Raw genomic sequence first — 23,487 nt, forward strand, 5'->3', positions numbered from 1 at the left:
GGCCCAGTTCCCAGACAGGGGTTTTGGCTTTTGTCTCTGTTAGGACACATCCTTAAGAGGCACCACCACAGGCTTCTCGTTCCTTGAGGGTAGGTGGGGGTTGGATCTTAAAGCAAAAGGATTCAGGCACCATCCGAGGGCAGGATGGTACAGGAGGGGCAACAAGCTCCATTTCAGAAGAGTGCCAGTCCCGAGGTCTGTGTGGGGAACACGGCCAGGGGAGAGCCCTGACAGCTGTCAAACCTCTGCCACAGCTCCTCCCATTAATGCCTGTGTCACCGGCAGATTACAAAGCAATTAGCTCCCATTTGACAGCCAGCCAGCCAGATGATGAGCTGCCCTTGATCAGCCTTAAACAAAGCTTTGTGCCTTGCTCAGCCGGAGATTCAAAAGCCCCAGTGGAACCTATTCCTCTAATTGCCAGGCGTGTGGTGACAGCCACGCCGGCTCTGGAGCATCACAAAGGGATCCCCAGCCCCGGCTCCTGCTTAGTAGAGGCAGCTGTGGGAATTGCTTGTTTAATAGACTACTTGCAATGCAGAATGGAATATTTGATATCCAGGGAAAACAGGAAAGCAGAGGTGAGCAAAGCAAAGACAGCAGGGAAAGCTAACACCAAGCCAGTTCCTGCTTGAGCTCTCCCCAGTCTCCCGTGTGCCATCTGGTAACTGCACACTTGCTCAGAGCATCCTGCCCTGGGATTCAGCAGCCTGATCCCAGAAAGCCCACGTTCCCAGCTCCTTATCCTGTGTCCAGATATCTTCCAGGGAGGGCAAGGCTGCATGCATCTTCTGGCCCATCCATATGCCAGAACTTTGCCAAGCCCAGGCTGGGCATGAGAGCAGTAACCAGGAGAAATACTCCTAAGGTTGGGACAGAATAGCTGCCTTCTGCCTCCCACCTACTTCCTGTCTTCTTTGTGTTGCTTTTGTTTCCCTTTTTATCACTAAATTGGAGAGCTGGCTCGTAGGCCCATGGCTGTGCTGGGAACCCTGCCCTGCCCCAGGAGAAGCCAGGTGCCAGCCTGGTCCCCTGGCACTGATGCTCTTTTGCAGGGGCAGCAGGGCCGTGCTTAGTGGAGGAAGGACAAAGTGCCTGCACACACTTGTGCGGTGTCACGGCATTGTGCTGGCCCAGTCTCCAAGGGTTGTCTCACTGTGGAATGAGTTTCCACAGCTTCTGGGAAAGCCATGTGGCTTCTGGGAAAGTCGTGTAGCTCTTCCTCCTCCTCCTCCTCCTCTGTGCGCAGTGAACTTGGTTTCTGTGTAGGAAGGTGATTTTTGTTCCTCTCAGCTGTCATGGCCTTCTCTTCTGTGTGGGAAAGAAGCAGTGGTGTGAAGGCAAAGGGAACTCACACCAGGCCAGGAGCCATCGCTCCACCTGCGCATGAGTGTCCAGGGCTGAGGGATGAAGCACCACTGCAGCCCCTTCACTAATCACACTGGCCCACGCTGACCCCACATGGTCTTTGGGAGGGACTTTTATCATTCCCTTCAGATTTTCTCCTTTTTGACCTAGATTTCACGTTCCAGAAATAGCTTTCTCTGACATACAAGCAGGAAAGGGATTAGAGGGAGAGAGTGTGTGTCTGCGTGTGTGTGTGTGTTTCTATGTGCGCACACACACACCAGGGAGAGATTTCTGTTGCACGCTCTGTCAGTGCAAAGGAAAAAAGGGCACGTACACATGTTCTGTAGTGTATTCATGTGTGTGTGACACAAAGAAATTTATGACAGCTGTTTCTCTCCACATTTGCCAGTTCATTTTTCACCTCTGATCTTTTCCTTGTTATTATGGAAACTCCACCACCGCCCTGTGCCCAGCCAGCACTCCCTTTTCCCTTTTCCCCAGGAAGCTGTACCGTGGCCACAACCTCGCTCTCAGCTCCACCCCCAAACCCAAATCGTCCCTGTCTTTCTGTGCTTGGTGCTCTTTGCTGCCAGATTTCAGCTTTTCCACAGGCAGCAAGCTCACTGCCTGCTGCAGGCACATATCTGGCACCCCAAAACAGTTGCAATGGGTTTGAGTCCACAGAAATATCACTCGCCCAGATCCCCAGGAAGGGGGGAGCTGCAGCCACACATGATGCTGTGCTGGCACAAACAGATGCAGGGGAGGTGAGCATAGCTCCAAGGTCCTGGCCAAGCCTGCCTTCTCCCAGCAGGGACCATCTACAAAGGAGTAGAAACAAAGGCAGCTGCCAGCATTTCCCTTTGCTGATATGGTCAGAAAGCCAAGTCCTTCTTGTTGCTTGCTTTTATCAGCCTTGATAGCAGGAAAGGGAGTCAGTAGCGCTGACCTCATGGGAGAGAAGAAATCAAAGCACCAAGGGGTGCCTTGGCTCGTTTGGGGCCTCTGGAAGGGCAGCAACAGGAATTCATGCATGGTGCAGTGCTCAGCACCATGAGGAGAGCTGGGCGGAGGGCAGTTTTCCATGTACACAGACACCTGAGGTCTCTCCTCAGGCTGAGGGGCCTGGTGCCACCCCCACACACTGGCCATCCATGTGAGCCAAGTGAGCACAGAGCTGCCCTGACACCAGACAGCCTCGGGTGCTGCTTTGTGTCCCTGCTGTCGGCGTTGCTCAGCCCCTCTCTGCAGCTCCCTGTGGCCACAGGGCTTGTGCCATCACTGGGGCAGCAGCGACCGATGGCCTTAGCTGAGGCACACACACCTGTACCAGGAGAACTGGGCTGGGTGGGGTTGAGCAAGGCCATGCAAACAGCCTGGAGCATTTGCAGGATGTCAGACATCACAGGCAAATGAGGGTTTCTTTGTATATAGTTCTCTTGTTTGGCATTGCTTTTCCTCTCCTGCATGCTCTTCCATTACCTTTTCCATTTACTGAGCCATGATATGGGTATTCCTGAGGATTCAGGAAGAGTTTGGCTCAGGGCTTCGCAGTCCATGTGGATGAGGGGTTCTCAATCCTGAGCTGCTCCCCACTCGTTGCCTGGGAGCCCCCGAACTGAAAACAAGTTTCCTTGTTTTCTTCTGTAGGCAGTGGAGGGGGGAGGCCCTGGGCTGTTGGTCCTCAGGCTCAGGGCTGACGCTGTGATCAGATCCTCCTTCAGCCCCATTGTGCTGCTGCTTCCTAAAGCAGAAGCAGCAAAGCTGCAGCAGTTCGGTCTCTGAACGCCGAGGGGGGCGACGGCTCAGCGCGTGAGCTCAGTGTAGTGTTTCCCACGGCGCTTTGATTGCTCCTTGCTGCAGACTAGCCCTTCTCCTAGTGCTGGGAACCCAGGGAGTCATCAATAAATCACAGCACTCAAGAAGTGATGGTAGCAGCGAGGAATCGGGGCGGCACACGTGCTGCTGGCGGGAGCCACGTGGCAGCACCGCTCCCCGCACAGCCAGGAGCCCTGCCCAGGGCCAGGCACCCGCGGGCAGCGCCGCTGGGCAGTGCCCACTCTATGGTGGGCTGGCGGGCACCAGCTGCCCATCTCAGTCAGACACTACATGGCGTGGCTCTGGTCTTGCAGAGATATCCCCAGCCCCATGTCCAGGCGAACTGGGTGCTCAGTTCCATGTGTCTCAGAACAGGATCGGAGGGATGGAGCTGGACACTGCTCCACCACCCAGCACGTCTGTGCCCAGGGTGCCAACTCGGGGTGGCTCTGCCCAGGCAGGTTCTTCCCGCAGCCTGCACGCTGTGCCAGCCCCGCTCCCCTCCGCACCCTCATCCCCCATCAGCCCTGCTCAGGCAGCCCAATGGGAGGCATAAGGCACAGCCCCAAGCACAGCACCCGCACCCAGTGAGGCTCCACTCCCCCTCCCCGTGCCCATCGGGGCAGAACTCCACCAGCAAATCTCTCGTACCAGGGGAAAACACCCTCAAGGAAAACCTCCCCGTCCCGCTGTTTCCTTTCCATGTATGTCCCCTTGCCCCGGAGGACTCCTCCTGGCGATCCTGCAGCAGGTGCGTGGCGGGTGGGTAGACGCCCACCGACCACGCGGGTCCCACCCGCGCCCAGCGCCGGGGGCAGGAGCGGCTGGAGCGGGGGGGACACGGGGGCTCTTTCATCCAAACCCACGTTCGCGCGTGGGTGGAGCCGGGGCCGCGCCGGGGAAGATGTCAATGCGACAAGGAGACAAAGCTTCCGCGTGGGGTGCGAGCGGCGCCCGCTTTGTTCAGCAACGCCCGGCTCCCCCGCGGCAGCGCCGGTGCGGGAGCGGCCAGCGGCACCCCCGCCCCGTCGGCAGCGAGCGGGACGCGGGGGTGCCGCGGGTCCCGGCGCGCCGAGCGCGCTCCCGCGGGGCCGGCGGGGCGTGGGGACCCGCGCGGGGCGGGGCCGCGCGGCGGGGGCGGGGCGGGGGTTTAATGCGCGGCCCCGCCCGGGCGCGCGGCCGGAGCGGCGGGCGCGGTGAGTGCGGCGGCGGCGGCTCCGCGCGTCTCCTCCCTCCTCCAGCGGCGGCCGCACGAGCAGCCGGAGCGACCCCGGCCCGCGGCTCGTCCTCCTCTTCCTCCCCTCCGCGGGACCCAGGCCGGGCCGAGCGCCCCCGCCCCGCGCCCCCCGCGTCTCTCCGGTCCCCTCCGCCCCTCTTTGTGTCTCCCATGGCTTTGTGTCTGGAGCTCCTCAGGCAATGTGAGTGACCGCGCGGGCGGGGGGCCGGGCCGGGCCCTGCATGGCTGCGGGCGGGGGTGCCGCCCTCTCCCTCCCTCGCTCCTGCTGCTGCTCCGCCGCTTGCCGGGCCCGCCGCCCCTTCCGCTTCCCACGCGCGTCCCAGCCCTCCGTGGGACCTGCTCGGCCGCCGCGGGGGGGTCCCGCTGCCGCCCCGCTCGGCTCCGGGGTGGGGAGGGGTACGGGGGGCTGCTCCATCCTCCCTCGCATGTCGCCTGGGCCGCGGGGGGCCGGGCTCTGCCCCCCCGCCAGCCCCGGAGCGCCGAGCCCGCTGTAGGGTCGGGGGCCGGGTGCCTAGCCCGATGCTTCGGGCCCTTAAGGCGATCCCTCCCTGTGCTGGAGGGAAGGAAGCGGCGCTTCCCTAAGTGTGTTCCCTAGCGGGGAACACGGGCCCCTTCTTTGGGGAGGCGTTCAGATTCTTCCGAAAAAGAAAAGGGAATTGCCTGGGCGAGGCACGAAGCTGAAGGCTGACATTTCGCAGCGCAGAGAGCTGGCACCTCCCGGCCAGAGCTGGCTCTGGAAAGTCTCTTTTTTTAGCCTGGGAGAACAAGTCCTGGTTAAAGGTACCTAGTGTAGCACTCTAGCGTCGAGGTGCCCGACCTGTCCGAGAGCTGAGGCTGAATCCCTCCGGATTTAACTGCAGGTGCAGCTCACCATTGGTGTGCCATGCAGGAGGGTGGGGATGTTGGGTTGGTTGTGAGCAGTAAGTAAATGTGGCTCTTAATTTCTACTCTAGTCTTCAATGAGAGGCTCAAAAAGGAGAATTATTTGCAGGATGCTGTTGATAGGACTAATATTACTTATTCTGCAAAGGACCTTGACCCCAGGGTGTGTGTTTTAGAGACAGGAATGGAATTAGGACCTCTGAATCCGGGGCTTTAGCTTGTCACTTGGGGAAGGAAAAGAAGAAAAGGGAAAAAAAAGAAACCCTCACGGCATGTGGCATTGGATCCTAAAATAAATTCCAATCATGTGGGATGTTAACAAGCCAGATTGCCAAGTCGTGTAAGTTGGCAGACTTGACTCCAGAGGGTCCAAATTACTTTGCTGGTAATTCCTCTTCAACAGGAATTTGGTGCTATGAAGTTACGTGTTCTTGTACGCATGGAGAAAAGTAAGTTTAACTAGTGATCAAATGCAGTCTGCTTGGCTTTCAGATAAAGTATTGATGTACATGTACCTTAGTATTCAGAAGAGGGTTACATGCTGAATTTGTTTGATGTGTTGCAGTCATGGAAAACCTAAAAATTCATCTATAAGGTGCAAGTGCTAAACTGCCATCTGCTATTTTTGCATCCAGCTTGCTACTTCTGTCCCACTTCTGTAGTGGCAGTGTAAGTTTGTGGTATAGCTCAGGATGCTGGGATCTGTAGCATGGCCGTGGAAGTGCTGGGTGTAACTGCTGGGCACTGCCAGCTTGGAAAGGACAAGGAGACCCTGTGCCACCTCTGCCAGACCCTGATCAGCAAAGATGATAATGGAAGAACTTGGTTTCTGTGATATGTGGATTGTCTGTCTGGAGAATACAATGGAATTTCGTAAAGTGCGGAGCACTGGGAGGCCAACAGGTACCGGTGTGGAACCGTAGCCAGTGTCCCGGCACACACTGTCAGCTTGTGATTCACTCACAGCTGTGTGAGAGTCTTTGGGTACTCTGGTGATTGATCTGTGCCTGCAGTTTAGATTTGTGGACACTTCTGACGACTTCGCTCAGGGTTATTCTGCTCTTCCAGTGTAATGCATGGGAGACCAGCTGCTCCGTGAGCTTGTTCCTAGCTGTGTGTGCTGCCAGAGCAAGAGAATGTAAAAGCTTGTAACGGACAACTAATAACTGCCAGGCGCTTACAAATAACTGTGTGTCAAGTCTTGTCTGCTGTATGGATTTTCCTGTCATCTAAGCCCTGACTTTTGTAGTTGGGAACTAGTTCACTGGGCCCTGTGAAAGTCAGTCTGTGACATTTAATTTTTCTAATAACCCACTCCATGCACACCTGCAGAGGGAAGGCATCAAGCAGGGCTTGCTAGTGCCTCTTTAGCTGATACTCTTGCTCAGTGCAACCTGCACAACAGCCTCAAATATTTTTTAATGGATTGAGGAGGCATAATTGGATTCAGAGCAGTGCAAGTTACGGGGACATATGTGAGCTGGAAGGATTAAGGCTGTGCAGGCGGGTGGCCTTGTTCAAGAAAAATCCACTTTAATTTCTGCAGTGAAAAGTTGTCAGTGTGTTTCCCATCAGAGCAGATTTAAAAGGGAGGGGAGCAATGCTAAGTATGATTGCTGTTCACTGTGAAAGGCGATTAGAATTCAGATACTGTGAGGGCTGTAGTTGCACTTGGGGATGAGAATGGTGAATTTTCATCTGGGTCTCTCCAGAACAGTTCATGAAAGATTGAGTTTATCCTCCCCTTCTTTCCCAGTCTCCATGCCAGCCTGCCACCCAGAGAGAGGGAGAAGTGGATACCAGGGTTTGACATAAGCTGCCTTTAAACAAGTGGAAGTTTTTTGAGGATTTGCAGATGGGCTTGTTTAGGAGAGGACAAAATATTTAGGAGAGCGGAAATTCTGTCTGCTTCATTTTGTTGCAGAATTAATTAATTGTGTGTAGTGCAGATGGGTGCAGTCTGTCCCCTGGAGAAGCCAGGGGCAAGAGGAACAGCAGCCCCATGGCTGAAGTTCTAACCAGGTTCTCAGGCCTGTGCTTCACTTCTGCTCTGCCAGAGTCTGGTTTATAAATCCAAAAGGCACTATTGCAACAGCATTTGTGATTTCCACTAGAACCAGTGAGGTAAGTGCTAGTCTGCTGTCAAGGACAAGTGACAAACAGTCTTGGGGGAGTTATCGGTCCCCCAGGCCTGGAAACTGTTGGATTTCTGGAGAGGGACAGGGCTGTGGGCTATGCACTGCCAGACCTCTTCCCAAACTTCTGTACATTTTAATACTGTGAAGGAAGACAGCTGAGTTTTGATTCTCTCCTACTTACCTTCTTGCTGCTGAGCTTAGTCTTGCACCATGAATTGCCAATAAAGGCATGTGCCAGAGGGGCACATGCCCCTGCTGGGATAGAGGCAGGGTGCCTGATGCCCTCACAGGTGCTGCAGTGTCACCTGAGCAGACATACACACAGGAGCTGTGTTATCCCCACTGCTCTGCAGAGTCTCAGGAGGGTGAAATTTGTCAACTCTGGCAACACCAAGAAATTGAAACCAGTCTCTCAAGGGACTCACCTGAGCTAGGCTTGCTGCGACAGCAGTGCTCAAAAGTGGAACACTGTGAAAGTGCATAAATTTTAAACCTTAGCACTAGTATTTACATCAAGGATGTGTTGACAATCAATCTTGTGTATCCTCTTTAGTGCTCTTCATTAAGACATCCAGGTTTCACTGCAGTGATCTTTTCTGAACCTCGTTCTAAGAGATCAAAGCTTAAGCTACTGTTTTGTCTCTCCAGTTTGAAGTCGACTGAGAAACTTGAGTGGTGAATGTTTCAAAGGTAAATTCTTACCTGTGGTGCAGGTCTGTCAGAGCTGGAATTAAAGTGAAGATCAGAAGTTGCTTATGCCTTTTTACTGATGCACTGTCATAGTGGAAAGCGATGGTTGATGAAAGCTGAAAAGTATTTCAGAGTTGATAAAAGGGAATTCTTATTGCAAGTTGTTGTCATAAGATGAGTCAAACTTCTAAGTATTATTTGCCTTGGGTTTTTTCTATTCTGAAAGTGGTTGAGATCTTACTGAACAGAGCCCAGCCAGGTATTTGCTGTGTTCAGGAGGGAACTCCAAGCCTAAACTTCTTACCTGGAGTGGGCATATCTACAAATGCGTTAAAATTGGAACGTTAAAGCATGGATGTTACATCCCTCTTAGGCCCTACACATAAGACGACTATTTGAGTCTGAAGCTAGAGAAAGTGTCCCAAAAGCTGCTGTGGAACTGTCCCCAAGGGAGTCCCTGGACCCTCTCCTGAAGGCCTCTGTTTTGCTGTGTCCTGCCTGCTTGGCTGCCAGACTAGTCAGTGCTGCTTCTGTGGAGAACAGCGTGTGTGGGGACAGCTCAGGAGCCAGCACATTATTGCAGAGCTGTGAGGTCGCTTGAGTAGCTGTTTTGTTGAGAAGCCTTCTTTTCCTTGTTTGAACCCTGAGGCTTTTCAATTTCTCAGCTTGGCCCAAACACGGAGTCCCAAGTCACAACATTTCTGTCCAGGAACTCTCCCAGATTTTGGTGTGCTCTATTGAACAGCTTCCAGTGCTGTCTTGTTTGACCTACCACTCCAGCAGTGGGCCCTGGGCTGGGAATTCTGGCCTCTTAGCACTGCTGCTCTGAGCAAAGCAAGCTCCCTGGCAGTGCAGGGCTGCTGTAATGCCCAGCTTCTACAGTGTGGACTGGAACTTTCCAGGTAGATTTGAGGAGATGAGTACTGGTCGAACAGAGCTGGAGAACTCTTCCCAGTGCCTGAAAAGCTGCTCCCTTGGTGTTGGACAGTGCTTGCACCTCTTTAGCTCTGGTCCTGGACAAAGTAGCTACTTTATTTCCAAAGTATTTAGTTTCAGTGACCCTCAAGTTTGCAGCATGCCAAGAGCCAGGCCTTGAGCCTGCATTCAACTTCCTGGATGCTGGGAAGCAGAGCTCTGTTCACCAGCAGCCTGTTGCTGTTGGCCTTTGTGCTTGGCACCAGGCTCCATGTCTGCGTCTCGCTGTCACCCTGCAATCTTGTCAGCCATTCCAGAGGTACTGTTGCTAACAGCACTGTTACCCCACACGTTAGCTTTTATCGCTGCTCTGTTAAGGTCCTTGCTGGAGATGAGTGCTGCAGAGTGCCAGTGCCCTGGGTTGCTAAGGGGAGGCTGCCAGAGCAGCTCTTAGAGCCCTGCTCTCTCACAGGACTTGTTCTTGCTCAAGTCAAACACTAACTCAGGCTGACTGGGGGGAATCGGAGCTTTGGGGAAGGGAAACGGAAGGCTTGGGTGGAGATGTCAGTAGTCACCTTGCCTGTGGCTGCTGCTATGAATGCTGTTCCCTGTCAGCCATGCACAGGTCTGATAGTCCCATGTTCCATCTGGCCCATTGGGTCCCTGTGCAGGTACCAGCTGGAAGGGATCCCTGGTTTCTGGCTGTTCATCTGTGTGGTGCTTCAATTCCTGTTTGCAGTGCTTCTGTGGGACAAAGTTGACATCAGGACTGAAGAAATCTGCAGGGTTAGGAGATAAAAGGGAGGCAGAGCATCTCGAGTGGCCTCCTCAGGGCAGCGGGGCAGGGGCCAAAGAGTGACCTTCTCTCCCAGGAAACGAGCAACAGGACAAGAGGATATAGTTAAGCTCTGCCAGTAGCAGTTTAGGTTGGACATTAGGAGGAATTTTTTCACGGGAAGGGGGACTAGACATTGGAACGGGCTATCCAGGGAGGTGGTGGAGTCACCACCTCTGGAGGTGTTTAAGCAAAGACTGGAAGTTGCACTCAGTGTGCTGGTTTAGTTGACAAGATGGTGTTCAGTCACGGGTTGAACTGGATGATCTCGGAGGTCTTTTCCAGCCTTAATGATTCTGTCGGACCCCGGGAACCGTGGGCTGGAGCTGGGAGATGCCCAGTGCTTGTGTGTAGTGGATTTCCCAGAGCCGCACAAACAGGACAGGGACTGCCCTGCTCGCGGGATCCCTCGGGGCTCTCGCAGTGCCGCTGTCCCGGCCGGGGTCCCTCGGGGCTCCCCGGAGGAGGGCGGCGGCCCCGGCCCGGCCCGGCCCGGCCCGGCCGCGCTTTGCGGCCGCCGCGCTTTGCAGCAGGGCCGTAGGGCGAGGTGAGCGCGGGCCGGGGCGCTGCGGGAGCGGGGCCGCCGCCCCGGGGAGCTGCCTGAGCAGGGCCCCGTGCCCGGCCGAGCTGTGCTGGGAGAGCTCCGACTCCTGCTCGAAGAGAGCGCCCTGTGCTCTGTCAGTGTGCGGGGACAGTGCCCGGCCTGTCATCCCGGCCGTCCAGGGAAGGGAACGGAGCTGGGGGAGGGGCTGGAGCTCAGATCTGATGAGGAGCAGCTGAGGGAGCTGGGGGGCTCAGCCTGGAAAAAGGAGGCTCAGGAGGGACCTTCTCGCTCTGTACAACTCCCTGACAGGAGAGAGGGGGGTCGGGCTCTGCTCCCGGGGAACAAGGGACAGGATGAGAGGAAACGGCCTCAAGGTGTGCCAGGGGAGGACATCAGGAGGAATTTCTTCCCAGAAAGGGTGATTAGACATTGGGATTGCCTGCCCAGGGAGGTGGTGCAGTCACCGTCTCTGGAAGTGTTTAAGGAAAGACTGGACTGCCATGATTTGGTTGACAGGGTGGTATTTGGTCATAGGTTGGACTCGATCTCAGAGGCCTTTTCAACCTAGCTGATTCTGTGATAACAGCCCCTTGTACAAAGCGAATGGAAGTGCTGCCTGTCCTTTCCCCTGTCCAGGCTGTGCTCAGCCTGTCCCACAGCAGTGACTGCACGGGTGACACTGTCCTGCTGCGTTCTAGCACGCATGTGGCACAGCTCCCCTGAGCTCATTGACAGAGCAAAGCAGAGCCCAGGATAATGATGCTGTCCCAAATCAAAGGACAGAACTGGGCCAGCAGTTGCAGCTGCTGCACTGGTGGCAACAGTAACTTTGAAGCCCTGTCTGCTTTCTTCTGGCACTATTTGTGTGCTTACCTTTGATTTACTTTTTTTCAACAGCTCTGAATATCTTTAGTGTTGGTGGAGGCAGCTCTAAAAATAACTTTAGAAAGCTGGTTATTTCTGCCTCTGCCTGGTTTCTTTCCTTTCTGTAGCTAATGGCTTTTTCTACTGCAGTAAGGCCTGGTTCATACAATAAATCATGTTTTCTGCTCTGTTCTAGTTTCTTGCTGTTAACAAACATCCCCTGGTTGTGGGTGATGGTGGGTTCAGGCAGCAGGTGCATGTGACTGCAGTTCTGGGTGAACGAGCTGGTAAACCAGGAGCACTGAGGCCAGAATGAACTAAAAAGTGACCTACGGCCTTTTGACCTACAGTTGAGCTCCAGCTTGTGAAAGCTGGAACCAGTCGGGTGCTGCCTGGCAGAAGCTGTGTGCGGGAAGGTATGTCTGCTGTTTGAACCAGCTGTGTTCACGAGTGACAGAGGCTTGAGGAAGTCCCATTGTCCCATTTCTCAGATGTGTGCCAGAGGATGCCTTGTTTTTAATGGCAGGGTGAATCCCAGCAGGAACCCCAGTCACTATTAATGCCTTACCTCAAGTTCTGCCTCTGTGTGTGAAATAACTGCACTTGACTGAGATATAGGGACTGGAAGTGTTCTGTACAGAGACTCACTTGACTGAATTATGACTGAGAACTGCTTCCGCTGCAGTTGTGAAGATACCAGTTAAATCTTTTATCCTAATTCTTATGGTGTGATGCTTTTCAGCATTTTTTTTTAAGGTGACTCAGTTTTAGCCAGCTGTGCCTCTTATCACAAAGCAGCTTTTAACTAGATTGCTGCCCAGCCTCCACATGCCATGAGTGTGCCAGTACTAGGGACCTATGTGCTCTGTCTCCCCTGCCAGCAGTGAAGGCCTCACTTTGCCATGGAATTGCAGGAGAAGAGCACAGTAGGTGTGCTCACAGGAGCTGTGGGAAGTAGCGTTACCCATGAAGGTTTCATCTCCAGCCAAAGCACATGCTGTGTCGCTGTGCTTGAGCTTCTGTGTTGGTGCAGGTCTCCTCACTCCAGGTGCCCTGACTTTGTGCTGTGCCTTACACCTTCAAGCTTGTTTTCTAGGAAAGTTTACACTCAGCTTGTTCCTGGCCTGCTGCAGCTTTTAGGTTTGCCTGGGAAAAGAAAAATGGGGTAAATGTACGGAGTGTAGCTGGTCTTTATTGGGCTGAATCTAGTGGAGGTGCCTAAGGTTAAGAGCCTGACTGTGGTACACTCCTAACAGTGTGGGCTCTCCCTGGGGAATTTTTATGAGTGTGTTGTTCCTGGCCACTCTGGAGCAATAGAGCAGCTGCCTTATCTCTGGGACTGCAGTAAGTGCACTGTAGGATGGAGATCAGTCAGAGTCACATTTGGCTTAATGTGCCCCCAACTGCACTGTCACAACTTAACTGACAGTAGCTGAGATTGCTCCTGTGTGTCTCTTGATTTGGAGATTGAAAACAAAACAATGTACGTACTTAGAGGGTCCAGATCTTGTTCATATCATCTATTCCAAACCCTGAGTATGCTTCATCCTTGAAGGTAGAGACTTAGCTGGCGTGAGTCACTGTGGGTTGGTGGCCTGGCATTGGTTTCTTCTGTGTGCCCCTCACAGAGATGTGTCTGCTAAATGTAGAAGGCTGAAAGCACTTCAGCTAGGGGGCTTTCCTTGAACGTGATGTGCTGAGCAGCCTCCTAAGAGTGTAGGCAGGCTCCAGTGGAGAGGAGAACTTGATGTGAGGGGAGATGAAAAATGACCTCACAGATCCAGGCTGTGCTCAGCATTCTGTAGAGCTGGAAATGCAGCTAATGATATCATGGGGTTTCCAGTCTGGAAGGACTTTTGTACTTAGCCGTGGTTTGGGTGTCTTGGGTTCACCTGGCAAGTTAAAAGCAAGGTTTTTATTGTTGGAACAATGTCCTTTCTATAACAGCTTCTCTTATTTCTGTTAATTACTATGGTTCCAACTACAAAGGAGCTTTCTTGTTCTAATTGGCCTCCTCCTGTTTCAATTCAGTTGTGTTGCTGTGCTGCCATGGAGACAGTCGTGATGTCACAAGCTGTGGCATCACTCAAAAGTGGCTGGAAGGCAGTTGTTCATACTCCCCCTCAACTGACCCACCCCAGTAATCAATAGCTGGGAGCAGAAAACAGAGCAGTTCAATAGGTTTCAGTGAAGACTGAAAGCTTTTAAATGAACCTGAATTACAGCTGTGATTTTAAGGCTCTTACTCCACTACTGATGTGAGAAATGATGTAGTTTACCCACCTTCTCAAAACTGTCTTCATCACCATGTGTGTTGTTGAGCTCACTTAGATAAATAAATGGAAGGAAGCCCCAAATCTCCATTGATTGCTGTGCTGCTGAACTTGAACCCTGTTGGCAAACACTTGTGCTAAAAACCCACTGGATCACATCCAGGGCACAGTGCTGGGCTTGGTGCTGCCTGGGCTGGGGAACAGGTACAGTGAGGTGGATTTGCCAACTCTGACATCAGTTAGAAAAGCTGATGAATCACCAAGGTGGCACTTGGAAGAACTTTTTGGGGTCTCTTGCCTTTCCAACCCTTCTGAGACAGCTGTTTCCACTGTGTGAATACTTTAGCACCTAGTGGGATTACCTGGCTGCTGAGAGCCAACACTCTGTGTGAGCTCAGTGGAGATGGTGATGTACCAGAGAATTGGGCTTATTTCATGGCTTAATTCTGCTCCTTGCCAAAATGATGGGAACTTCCTATTTGCTGAAATGCTGTGACTTGTCACCAAAGGACTATGAGGATGTGTTGTGTTCAGCTCTGTGTCTTTACCATGCATTTGTCTTCAGCTTTATCTGGTTTTTTTTGTAAGAGATCTGGTTGAGAGCACGGCACAGTGATGCGATCCTCTATCTTGAGCTGTAACAACCTTCTTAAATATTAACTAACCTCCTCCTGATTAATGGGAGGCAGGATGGTGTCAGTGCCTGACTGAGTGAGCAGGTGATGTTTTCCAGTTATTTGTCTTTTTTTTGATAAGGGGCTTTGTCATACCTGTCACAGAATCATGGTATCTGTAACTATTCTATTTGTAATATTTGATGTTAGGGGAGGGACATTCAGATTTCCCCCGTATGTGTGGTGTCTCTGGGTGTGACTGGGGTACTCTCACAGTGCTGGGTGCTGGTCCCCTTTGCTCAGCAGGGACCCCATGCAGGGTACCTGCGCAGTTTGGCTTGGACTGCTCTAAGTTACCATCTCTCAGGGCTGGCACTTGCTTGGCAAGCACAGCAGTACATCATCTCTCTGGTCTCTGTTTCAAGCAACCTTGTATTTAGACAAAAAGGACAAAACTTCAGGACAAAACTTCATGTAATGTGTGGACTGAAACAAGTTGACTTTTTCAGTGTGAGAAAAAATTTTGGATGTTTTCCTGAAAGGATCAAAACTGTTTTCCAGCAGTTCTACTGACAAGACTTTAATTTTTTTGGAATTTATCTTCTGAACTGCAGGGTCTTTAAGATGAAAGGCTAGAACAGTTCATAGCATGAAGACAAAGTTTTTTTTCATCTTGTCAGTTCCTTTGGAATGTTTGATATGTGTTCTGTTTGGGGGAAAATGTGACTGAAAGGCCAATTGCATTTGAATCATTTGAATTTTTAGTGCTGCTGTTCTTAAAATAGTATCTTTAGCCAACAGGAGCTAAAACTTGCTTTTTAACCAATATTAGTTTAAAACCATGGAGGATAGGAATTGTTTTTATTCTGTCTTGTCCCTGGTCACATCTGTCCTGGTGGCCATGAGGTCTGTTGAGCAGCCCATTCCAAGGCTACTTGACTCTGACTTTTAGCACTAGTTACTGTAGAGGAGAAGATGAGTGCATGAAGGTCTGAGATTAACATCATTTACTACTGCAGTGGGCAGACACATGCTGTTTAGGAAAGGAACTAAAAGCTCACCTACAAACTGTGCATAGTTTGTAAGTTTTGCTGTATTTTAGCATGTTTTCCATTTTCAGTGTGCGTAGAAAACTACCTCATCTATGGGAAGGGGAAGATGAAGTTTCCCTTAATACACCGAAACAGCTAATTCCCAAGTATTTGGATTTCCATTAAAGGCTATGAATAGATTGCTTCCTGGAAGGAAACTAGTTCTGTCCTTAGTCATGGGCTTGTCTAAATAGTTAGCCCCATCAAATTCCTTTAATACATGAGCAAGTTGCTGTGGTTTATTCTTTCAGGATAAGACTTTGTGGAGTTCCTTATCTCCCGAATTTGTGCCCTAGGGGGTTAACTGGAGAGAATTCTGTGGATGAGTCTGTGATCAGATGGCCTCCGCTGCTCTGTTCTTAGGCCAGTGATGACTTTGGGCGGTGCCATCAGTGCCATCAGATAACCTGACCACTATACCGTGTCCACTGCTGGACTCTGAATAACGCAGGATGTCCCGTGAGTCTGTCAGCAGGTGCTGTGTAGACTGCTCGTGTACCTGTCTTTCAAAAATGTGAAGAACCTAACTGAATTAATGGTCCTGTGTTGGGGAGCCTGGAAGCTCTTCTCCTTTCCCTGTTGCTTCTGGCAGGTATCTTGTACAGGTGAGAAGTAGGGTTATCCAGCTCTGGAATGGGCTGGTTGGGAGTTACTCTGAGTGGCACATCACTGGGTGTTGCTTTTTCCATGGTTGCTCTACAAAGCCAAAGGAAAATGAGGTCAGTGTTGTGCTGCTTTGGGGAGCAGGAGATTATGAGAGGCAGAGACCCCATCCTCTGCCACAGCTGTGCAAGTGCCAGTGCACCAGCTTTCCTGCCTCCTGGTCTGCAGCCTCTTACTTGCTTGCATTCACTACCTTAGATTGCAGTGCAGGTGTTTTAACCTTGTGATGTTCTTTTCCCCTCTGCCAAACCCCTTCCCTCAGAATCTGCAGGTTTCTTGAACCCCTCAGGTGGGCTCAGCTGGCCTCTGAAAAAGGAAAAGAAGGAAAAGCTGAGGTGCTAACCAAGGTAGAGTGAGTGTTTGAGGATCAGAACAGAAACATAAAACCTAATATTATGCAAATTAATGTGGTGGTCTGCTGAGTTCTCTGAAATTCAGACCTGTCATTCAAGGAAGTTTTAAAAGCCATTTTTGTAGAAGGTGGTCACCTATCCACCTACAGTCCTGAGGAGTGTCCAGACTTAAAGGGAAGAGTGAGTGGGCACTGACAATTTTTGTAGAATAATTCTGCAGAATATATTTAAAGGGAAGTGGCATTCCTGTCTGAAAGATAAATTGAAAATTGCTACAAGTCTGTCTGGACATTTTTCCAGCACTGAAGTTTTGGGCATTCTTGCAGCAGGAGCTAGTTCAGGGTTGTGACACTGAGTGCTTGTTCAAATGGTAAGTCAGCAAATTGCCTGCTACAAGCCAGGACCTGGAGAGAAAATCACGTTGTTGTTGTTGTTGTCGTGTGTGATCTCTGATAAAGGCTTTGAAACCAGAGCAGCCGGATCCTGTTGCAGCCATGGCTGTGTGTACCTGTGTACAGGTAGCAGCTCCTGCAAGCTTCACCCAGAGATGGAGGTTAACAAATACAGATTTGTGCTCAAAGCACATATATAGAGAAGAGATGCTGCAGAGCTGGCAAGTGCTCTTAAGCAGATGACTAAAGGTGAGGTTACTTAATGTCTGGAAGCCTTAGGTTCTCACCTGGCTAAGCTGCCATGCTTTAGAATTACAGAGTAGGACGTTTTTGTTGTTGTTGCTGTCTCTCTTCATCTCTTAGTAACTGCTGGTCAGAGAGTAACAAAAGACAAGAGTCATTCCTGCTGCTGTGAAGAGAAATGCATTTGCTTGATCTTGTTCATGCTTTTCTAACCCCTCAGCAGAAGGAAAATACCTGAGTGAGCCAAGGTCTGCCTGCGCTCTTTACACTCACTCTGAGCGCACTGTGTGCTGATGTGGTGCCACATGTGGGGCAAGCACAGAGTGGACAAGGGTGGCACTTGGCTGCTTTCAGTCTTAAAGATCTCCTTGTCTAGCCAATGACACACTTCAGGACTGTGAATCACTTTTGTGTCAATATTTGCATATTTTAGGCAGACTTGGTGTGCAGTGGGTTGTGCAACACTGTGAGAAACTTTAAAGCTCGGAGGGAAGCACAGCTGGTGGTGCTGTCAGGCATCGCTTGGTCTGTGCTCCTGAAAGCTGAGCTGACAATTTAACTGTGTTAAGGCTGGCTGGTGCTTAATCCTGTTTGCAGGATTGCAAGAAACTCAGGAATAGCTGGTAAGCTTGAAAGCCTGTACACCTGGTCCTAGAGGCAGTGGGAGGTGTCCCTGCCCATGGCAGGGATTGGAACTGGATGGTCTTTAAGGTCCCTTCCAAACTAAATCGTCATGGGATTGTATGTAACTTCCAGCACTGTGTCCCTGGAAGCTGTAACTTAAGCCCATGACCAGGTTTTCCAAGTCCTTTGAGGTTTTCATGGAGAGTGAATGTTTCCAGGAGGAAGCTGGTCTGTGCTGGTTTAGGAGATCCCTGTGTGTGCTGTGCTGTGACATGGGCACACCTATGGTCATATATTCTGCATGTTCTCTCCGTGCAGTTGGCTTCAGGTTACCAACTGCCTTTCTTATTTGAAAGATCAATGGCTGCTTTTCAGTTGGCTTCTTGTACTGAAGTTCTTCAAACCTGTCCATCTGTGCCACAGCTGATTCCTGCCAAACCTGGCCCTGCCCTTGGAATGTGGTGCTTATGGCTGCCTTGATTTGGAGTTTGCCTTATGTAATGCGTCGAGGTCCAGTGAACGGGCTTGGAAGGTTGCCGGGGAAGTCTCTCTTGCTCGGAAGCACTGACTGCAGCTCCGAACTCCATGGGCAAATCCTTTGGTTGCTGCTTTCCTCCATCTCTTATGTACTGAACATCAGAGTTGGGGTTTCCATGTAGCTACAGTCAAAAGTCTGGGAAGGAAGTAGTCCAGCAGTGTCTGTTGAAGGGGGAACTCTGCATGTTCTGCAGTAGAACTTGCGCATATGGGAACTCTAGTCTCTCTGCGCAGTTTCTGCATGTTCAGTATCTAAAAATTAAAGTTCCTTTTTCCTCTTACAGGTGAGATTTATGAACAAATTTCTTAGCTGTCTGTATGGTGAAGTCGCATTGATAAAACATGCAAATAAATTTCTGTAATCGGGAGTTTCTCATTAGGAGGTCTGATTTTTCCAGTATTGATTAAGCAGAGTGCTTATTAAGCACATCTGAGTTGCTGCCTGGTATCCTGCTAGGTACCAGGGCATGAAAATCTATGCAGTGTTCTCAAACATACTGGAAATTACTCTGTTGAAGTGGTGTCATTCCAGCTTTGTCCCTGCTCCTCAGAGGGCAGTTGCCTTGCTGTGTGTGCTGAGGCTGTGGTTGTGTGCCTGGCCTTGAGAGGCAGCGGTGCTCGTCATTCACCTCGGGGGGGACTGCACAGAGTCCCCTGCAGTGCTTACTGGCAGGAAGGGGGACAGCTGGGTCATCTTAATGTGGGGAAACTTACACTTAATGGCTTTTGGGGGATTTTCGAAGTGTGGTCTGCCTCCACAGTTTCTGGTTGTGCCTTCTGGTTTGCTCAGTTTGCCACCTTGTTCCCTGGCACCTTCAGGGAACCAACAGGTCAACAGCCCTCTCTGTCCAAGGGCTGCACAAACACAATGCCAGAGGGGCACAGCAGGATGGAGTCTGACTTACACCTACCACAGTCAGACTGAGAGCTTTCCAACTTCAGTGCTCTTTGCACTTTACTGCTCTCACACAGACACCTGAACTATGGACTGTTCTGATCCTAATGCACAGAAGATTTATATTATATGTGGAAAATCTAAAGCAAGTGTCAAATAGTTTCAGTGTTTTGGAACTCCTGACATCTGATGTGCAGGAAACAAAGCCTAAGGCGCATTCATTTGTTCTGGCAGGGGCTGCTGAATTAAACCATAAAGCAGTTCTCTCCTTAGTCAGATTCTTGAGAGCGTTCTCTGATAATATCCAGGATAAGGAAGTGCAGGATCATTTGCTCAGGGGAGGCCATCTGTAGCTTTGAGAAGTGCTGTTTCTGCTTTTCTCTGCTGAGTGTGGTAATAAGGAGGGCTACTGCTGCATTCTACCTGGATAGGCAAAGGACAGGCATCCTAGAATGTAATGGATGGAAGAAAAGGTAGTCTGGTAAGGCAAGACTTCGACTGATCATGTGAATTCATACTCTGTTAAAACTTTAAATCATGTTCATACTTTAAGATCACTGAAGAAGTGAGCAAAGAGAAAGTTCAGACTGGAGTCCTTTGGACAATAAATCGCAGGGTGGTTTTAGTTTGGATGTGAGTACTCAACTGCCCAATGCATTCTTGACTTCTCACTGAAATAGTATGTGTGTGCACATCTGTGCCTGCAGAATTGGGCTTCAGTGGTGCATCTGTGCAGAGCTCACTACTTGTCCAAAACTCCTAAAAGAGTTGTATCAAGGCATTTGCTTCTGCACTGCTATAGCATTGAACTCTGTCCCTGAATTCTGAACAGGGAGCACTTCTGAAACTCTCTCAAACTGAAAAATCCTGAGGGGAGACACTGCTGTGCCATGCATGTGTCCTGCCAGACAGCAGCTTTGGGGGGTGTTCTGTGTTTCAGATCCGTGGCTGTGACACTGGTGGTAGTGGAGCAAGTGACTGTGTGACTCATGGGATATTCTGTATTGGGCCACCCATCTAATTGTGGGCTTCTCTTTCAGCCTTCCCTTTGATCTCACTGGTATTGATTGTGGTCCTCTGTCCCTGGATCTCATCACACAGTGTTAACTTGTGTGGAAGACCTCCCTTTAGTGTTGCTGCTTGTTTTCGTGTTGTGCCCTGTGGTGCCCGAGTGAGCCATATGCAGCTTTTCAAAGTGTTCCCAGTAATGACTGCCTGGTATGAAGCTGCCAGGGCAGACAGATCATACTGCAGTCAGTAGGCTGTCCTAACATAAATCCTGTCCAAGTAGTGGCCTGCTGTGTCTGGAAGGTGACTCACTGCTGTTGCTACACCCTTTCCCCATGGAGAAGGCATTCCTGCTGCAGGGAGTAGGAGGCCCAGCTTTCATGAGGCTCTATAGCAGCTGAGTCAGATCTCTTGTCAATTCATGTAATTAACAATTAGCTGAGGAAGTACCTCCTGTAAATGTCTTCGTGGTTGTGTCTGGTGGTGGCTGGAGTGGGAGGGGGCAGTCCTGTGGTACCCAAGGGAGATGGCACCTCACAGATTCTCCCAGGTGTATTGCAGCACAAGCTGCTGACATTGCACTCCGTGGAAATTTCCTGATGGAGATGATGCAAGATGCTCTGAGTGAAGTAACCCTGCAAATGCTCTGCTGCTCCAAGCCTACTCATATTAGTATTCCCACAATTAGATAACTGGCCACACATCTGTTTACAAAGCAATATCCAAAATAACATGTTACTGTTTTGTTTCTTCTGTTGTGCTGTGTGTCATGGTTACAGCTAAAGAAATAGAACTGAATCTGTTGCTGAAAGGAGGTTGAATGTTTTTTCCTATGGCTGCTCTAATACAAAGTTGTTTTCACCATCTCAAGCCTTTGGCTTGTAGGTATGAAGCTTGTCTGCTGTCATCTCCTAGGCATCCTGTGTCTGCTAGATGTCTGGGACAGGAATAGAAACATCCCTGAGGATTGGATTTGTTCTTGGTGTGATGATGGTGCTGGACATACCAGTCCCTGTATGTGGAGCATGGGCACTCTGTGAGAAGGGCTGTCCTAGCCTCCCTGGAAGGCCACAGAAAGCTAATCCCGGTGCAGCTGGCACCTCCAGCACGTGCTGTGATGCTGCTGGAGCAGGTGGAGCCCCATCCCTGCAGGCAGTGTGAGGGCTCTGGGGGGGTGGCTGCGGGGCAGGGAGACCTTTGGGCCTTATGTGTTTCTGGGGGTGAACCAGCCCCCTTGGACTGGAGTTCAGGCACAGAAGAGCTGCCAGCTCTTCACTAGCTTTGTGCCATTGGAAGACAATAGAAATCAAACATGAAAATTAAAAGCACTTACTTGGTATTGTCCTACCCCTTTGCTTGCCACAGGACTGTTAATTTATCTTCAAAAGCGTTCGTGGTTGGTTTGGCCTTTGGAAAGGCTGTTGGGGGATAAAGGAGATTTTTCTCTTGCTGTCATACAGTGACAGAGCTGAGAACAGTCTTTAGGTATATTGAGGAGGAAAATTATCTCTGCAGCATGTGCTCTAGGTCTCCATTAACCTGGACTGCGTGGGAGTTTCAGCACTCCCTGTTTACATGACCATGACAACCCTTCTCCCTGCTGTGTCAGTGTCTTCCTGACAGCACATTCACAGTGTTCCTCCTGCCTGGCTGCCAGAGCTGTACAGAGGAGACCTGGTAGGGACATCCTGTTCCACTGACCTTCATCTTCAGTCAGCATCCAGTGTGTCTGTCTTAAGTCTTCTGATGTGTCCCAGATCCAAGAAACTTGACTGGGCAGTGCTTCCTCTGAAACTGTGCCTCTAGTGCATAAACAACTTGAATGTTTTCTTGAAAGTGCTTTCCAGGAAAATGTAGAAGCAGGAATTGAGCAGGTTTGTTTCCCAATGCGGTATCACAGACATCAGGAGTGACCCTGATTACAAAAGTGCACGATCCCCTTACAAGTGATACTGGGACCACTGTATGTTCTGAGAGTCTGTGCTTCATGCTAGAGTGACAAGGGCAGAGCAGTGTCCCTCCTGCCATGTCCCTCTCAGAGGCATCATGTCTTAGTGTACCTTGCCATACTCTGACTGGTGGAGGGTCTTCCTGGCAATCAAATCTGTTGAGCAGACAGTTGGAGACCTGCTCCTTGACTGACCCCTTGCTGTGCCCCACAAGTCCAGTGCTGCTCTGGGTCTATGATCACAGTTGGGTTATTTTTGGCTGGTGGTTCGTGTTTCACAAGGCCACTTCAGGTGAAAGCCCTTGCTGGACTAACCCTGAGTAGCTGACACCGTCAGTAGGGTGGTGTAGCTGTTCTCAGCAATCTCTTTGAGCTGAATGTGGCAGAAGCCAAGCTGGTGACTGCCCTGCAAAGCACTGCATCCAAAGATTGGTAATTTGCTGTTCCCAGGAATTTCATCCTACAGCTGGTCTGAGGGTTGGACAACTGGCATGACAGGGAGTGGCTGCTTGAATGCAGTAATGCGTTCCAAGCCTAAAATTGTTCCCAGACCAAGTGTGGGGAGATGGCCAAGTTGAGGAATAACTCCAGCCTTGGGCAATCTTTGGAGTGTCTAGTTTGGCTGGGATTTTTGGAGAAATGTAGAGGTGAGATTTTTCACAGAGAGCTGATGGCAGCGTGCTCACCTTGGTGTATCGTGGGGGTGAGGTCAGGTTCTGACTGCCAGGAGTTGTTTAAAAACTCCAAGCTGGTTTTCTCCAAAACCATTTTGTCCTTGGTTGGGTAAGGAGGTCTCTGCAAGGAGCAGTTTGGTTTGCTCACTCCATCCTGCCCTTGCAGGAAGAATGTGGCCTGTTTGCTTTGGAGCTGTCCTTACCTCTGGGCTGTAACAGGGCTGGGGGAAAGAGATGGGTATGGACATGGTTAGCAACAGCCCAAGCACCAGCTTGCTGAACCTCTTGAGTGTGTTCTCCACAGGCTGGTAGCACAGCTCTGGGGCAGGGTTGTGACTCTGAAGACCTATAGCAAAAGCTCCATGAATACCTATCTGGAACTTCAGATTAAGAGTCCAGCAGATCCTGTGTTTTTGCCATGGCCCCATTGTAGTTCCTGGTTAGGCTACTTTGGAACTGACCAAAGGCTTCTGTGCCTGTTTGGAGCAGGGACTTTGCATTCCCAAAAACCCTACTGTTCTTTGTGGTGCCTGCCATGAGAGCAGGTGCCTGAGAGCCCTGTGGAATTGTTGTATGTGCTAGGAGAAGATGAGCAGGAAAAGGGAGCATTGTGGATAGGCTTCTTTCAAGGCTGCTGTGGTGTGTCTTCCAGCAGATCTGGAGGCCCTTCTGGCTCTGAGAGACCAAGTAAACACTGTTTTTCAGGAAGTTCAAAAAGCTGTGCTTCAGCAAGGAGTGGCTTCTTCCAAAAACACCTTTGGTAAACTGTCTCTTGCAGGAATACCTTCAGAACAGTCTGACTGGATCATTCTCATCGCCTTCTTCAAGCCACTCTAAGTCACTCATTACCTGCTTCCTACTCTGCCATTGACACCTTGCCATTTAGTGTCATGAGGCAA

At 50.8% G+C, this 23,487-nt stretch overlaps 1 protein-coding gene across 9 annotated transcripts in view; it reads left to right on the top strand.

The window, feature by feature from the left end:
• The window catches only part of DLGAP4 (DLG associated protein 4), a 148,925-nt gene that overhangs the window by 102,263 nt on the left and 23,175 nt on the right, over positions 1-23,487 (top strand). The window contains exon 1 of one of the 9 annotated variants that reach the window (XM_051803258.1): positions 4,317-4,364. The exons of 7 other annotated variants lie outside the window; for them this stretch is intronic. In XM_051803258.1, the coding sequence (XP_051659218.1) occupies positions 4,322-4,364 (43 nt within the window). In that variant the 5' untranslated portion in view covers positions 4,317-4,321. One more of the 9 variants, XM_051803260.1, reaches the window with a different exon arrangement.

Source organism: Manacus candei, unplaced genomic scaffold (genome assembly GCF_025592945.1).
Source record: "Manacus candei isolate 608988 ecotype Guabito, Panama unplaced genomic scaffold, ASM2559294v1 h1tg000057l, whole genome shotgun sequence".
Classification (NCBI taxonomy): domain Eukaryota; kingdom Metazoa; phylum Chordata; class Aves; order Passeriformes; family Pipridae; genus Manacus; species Manacus candei.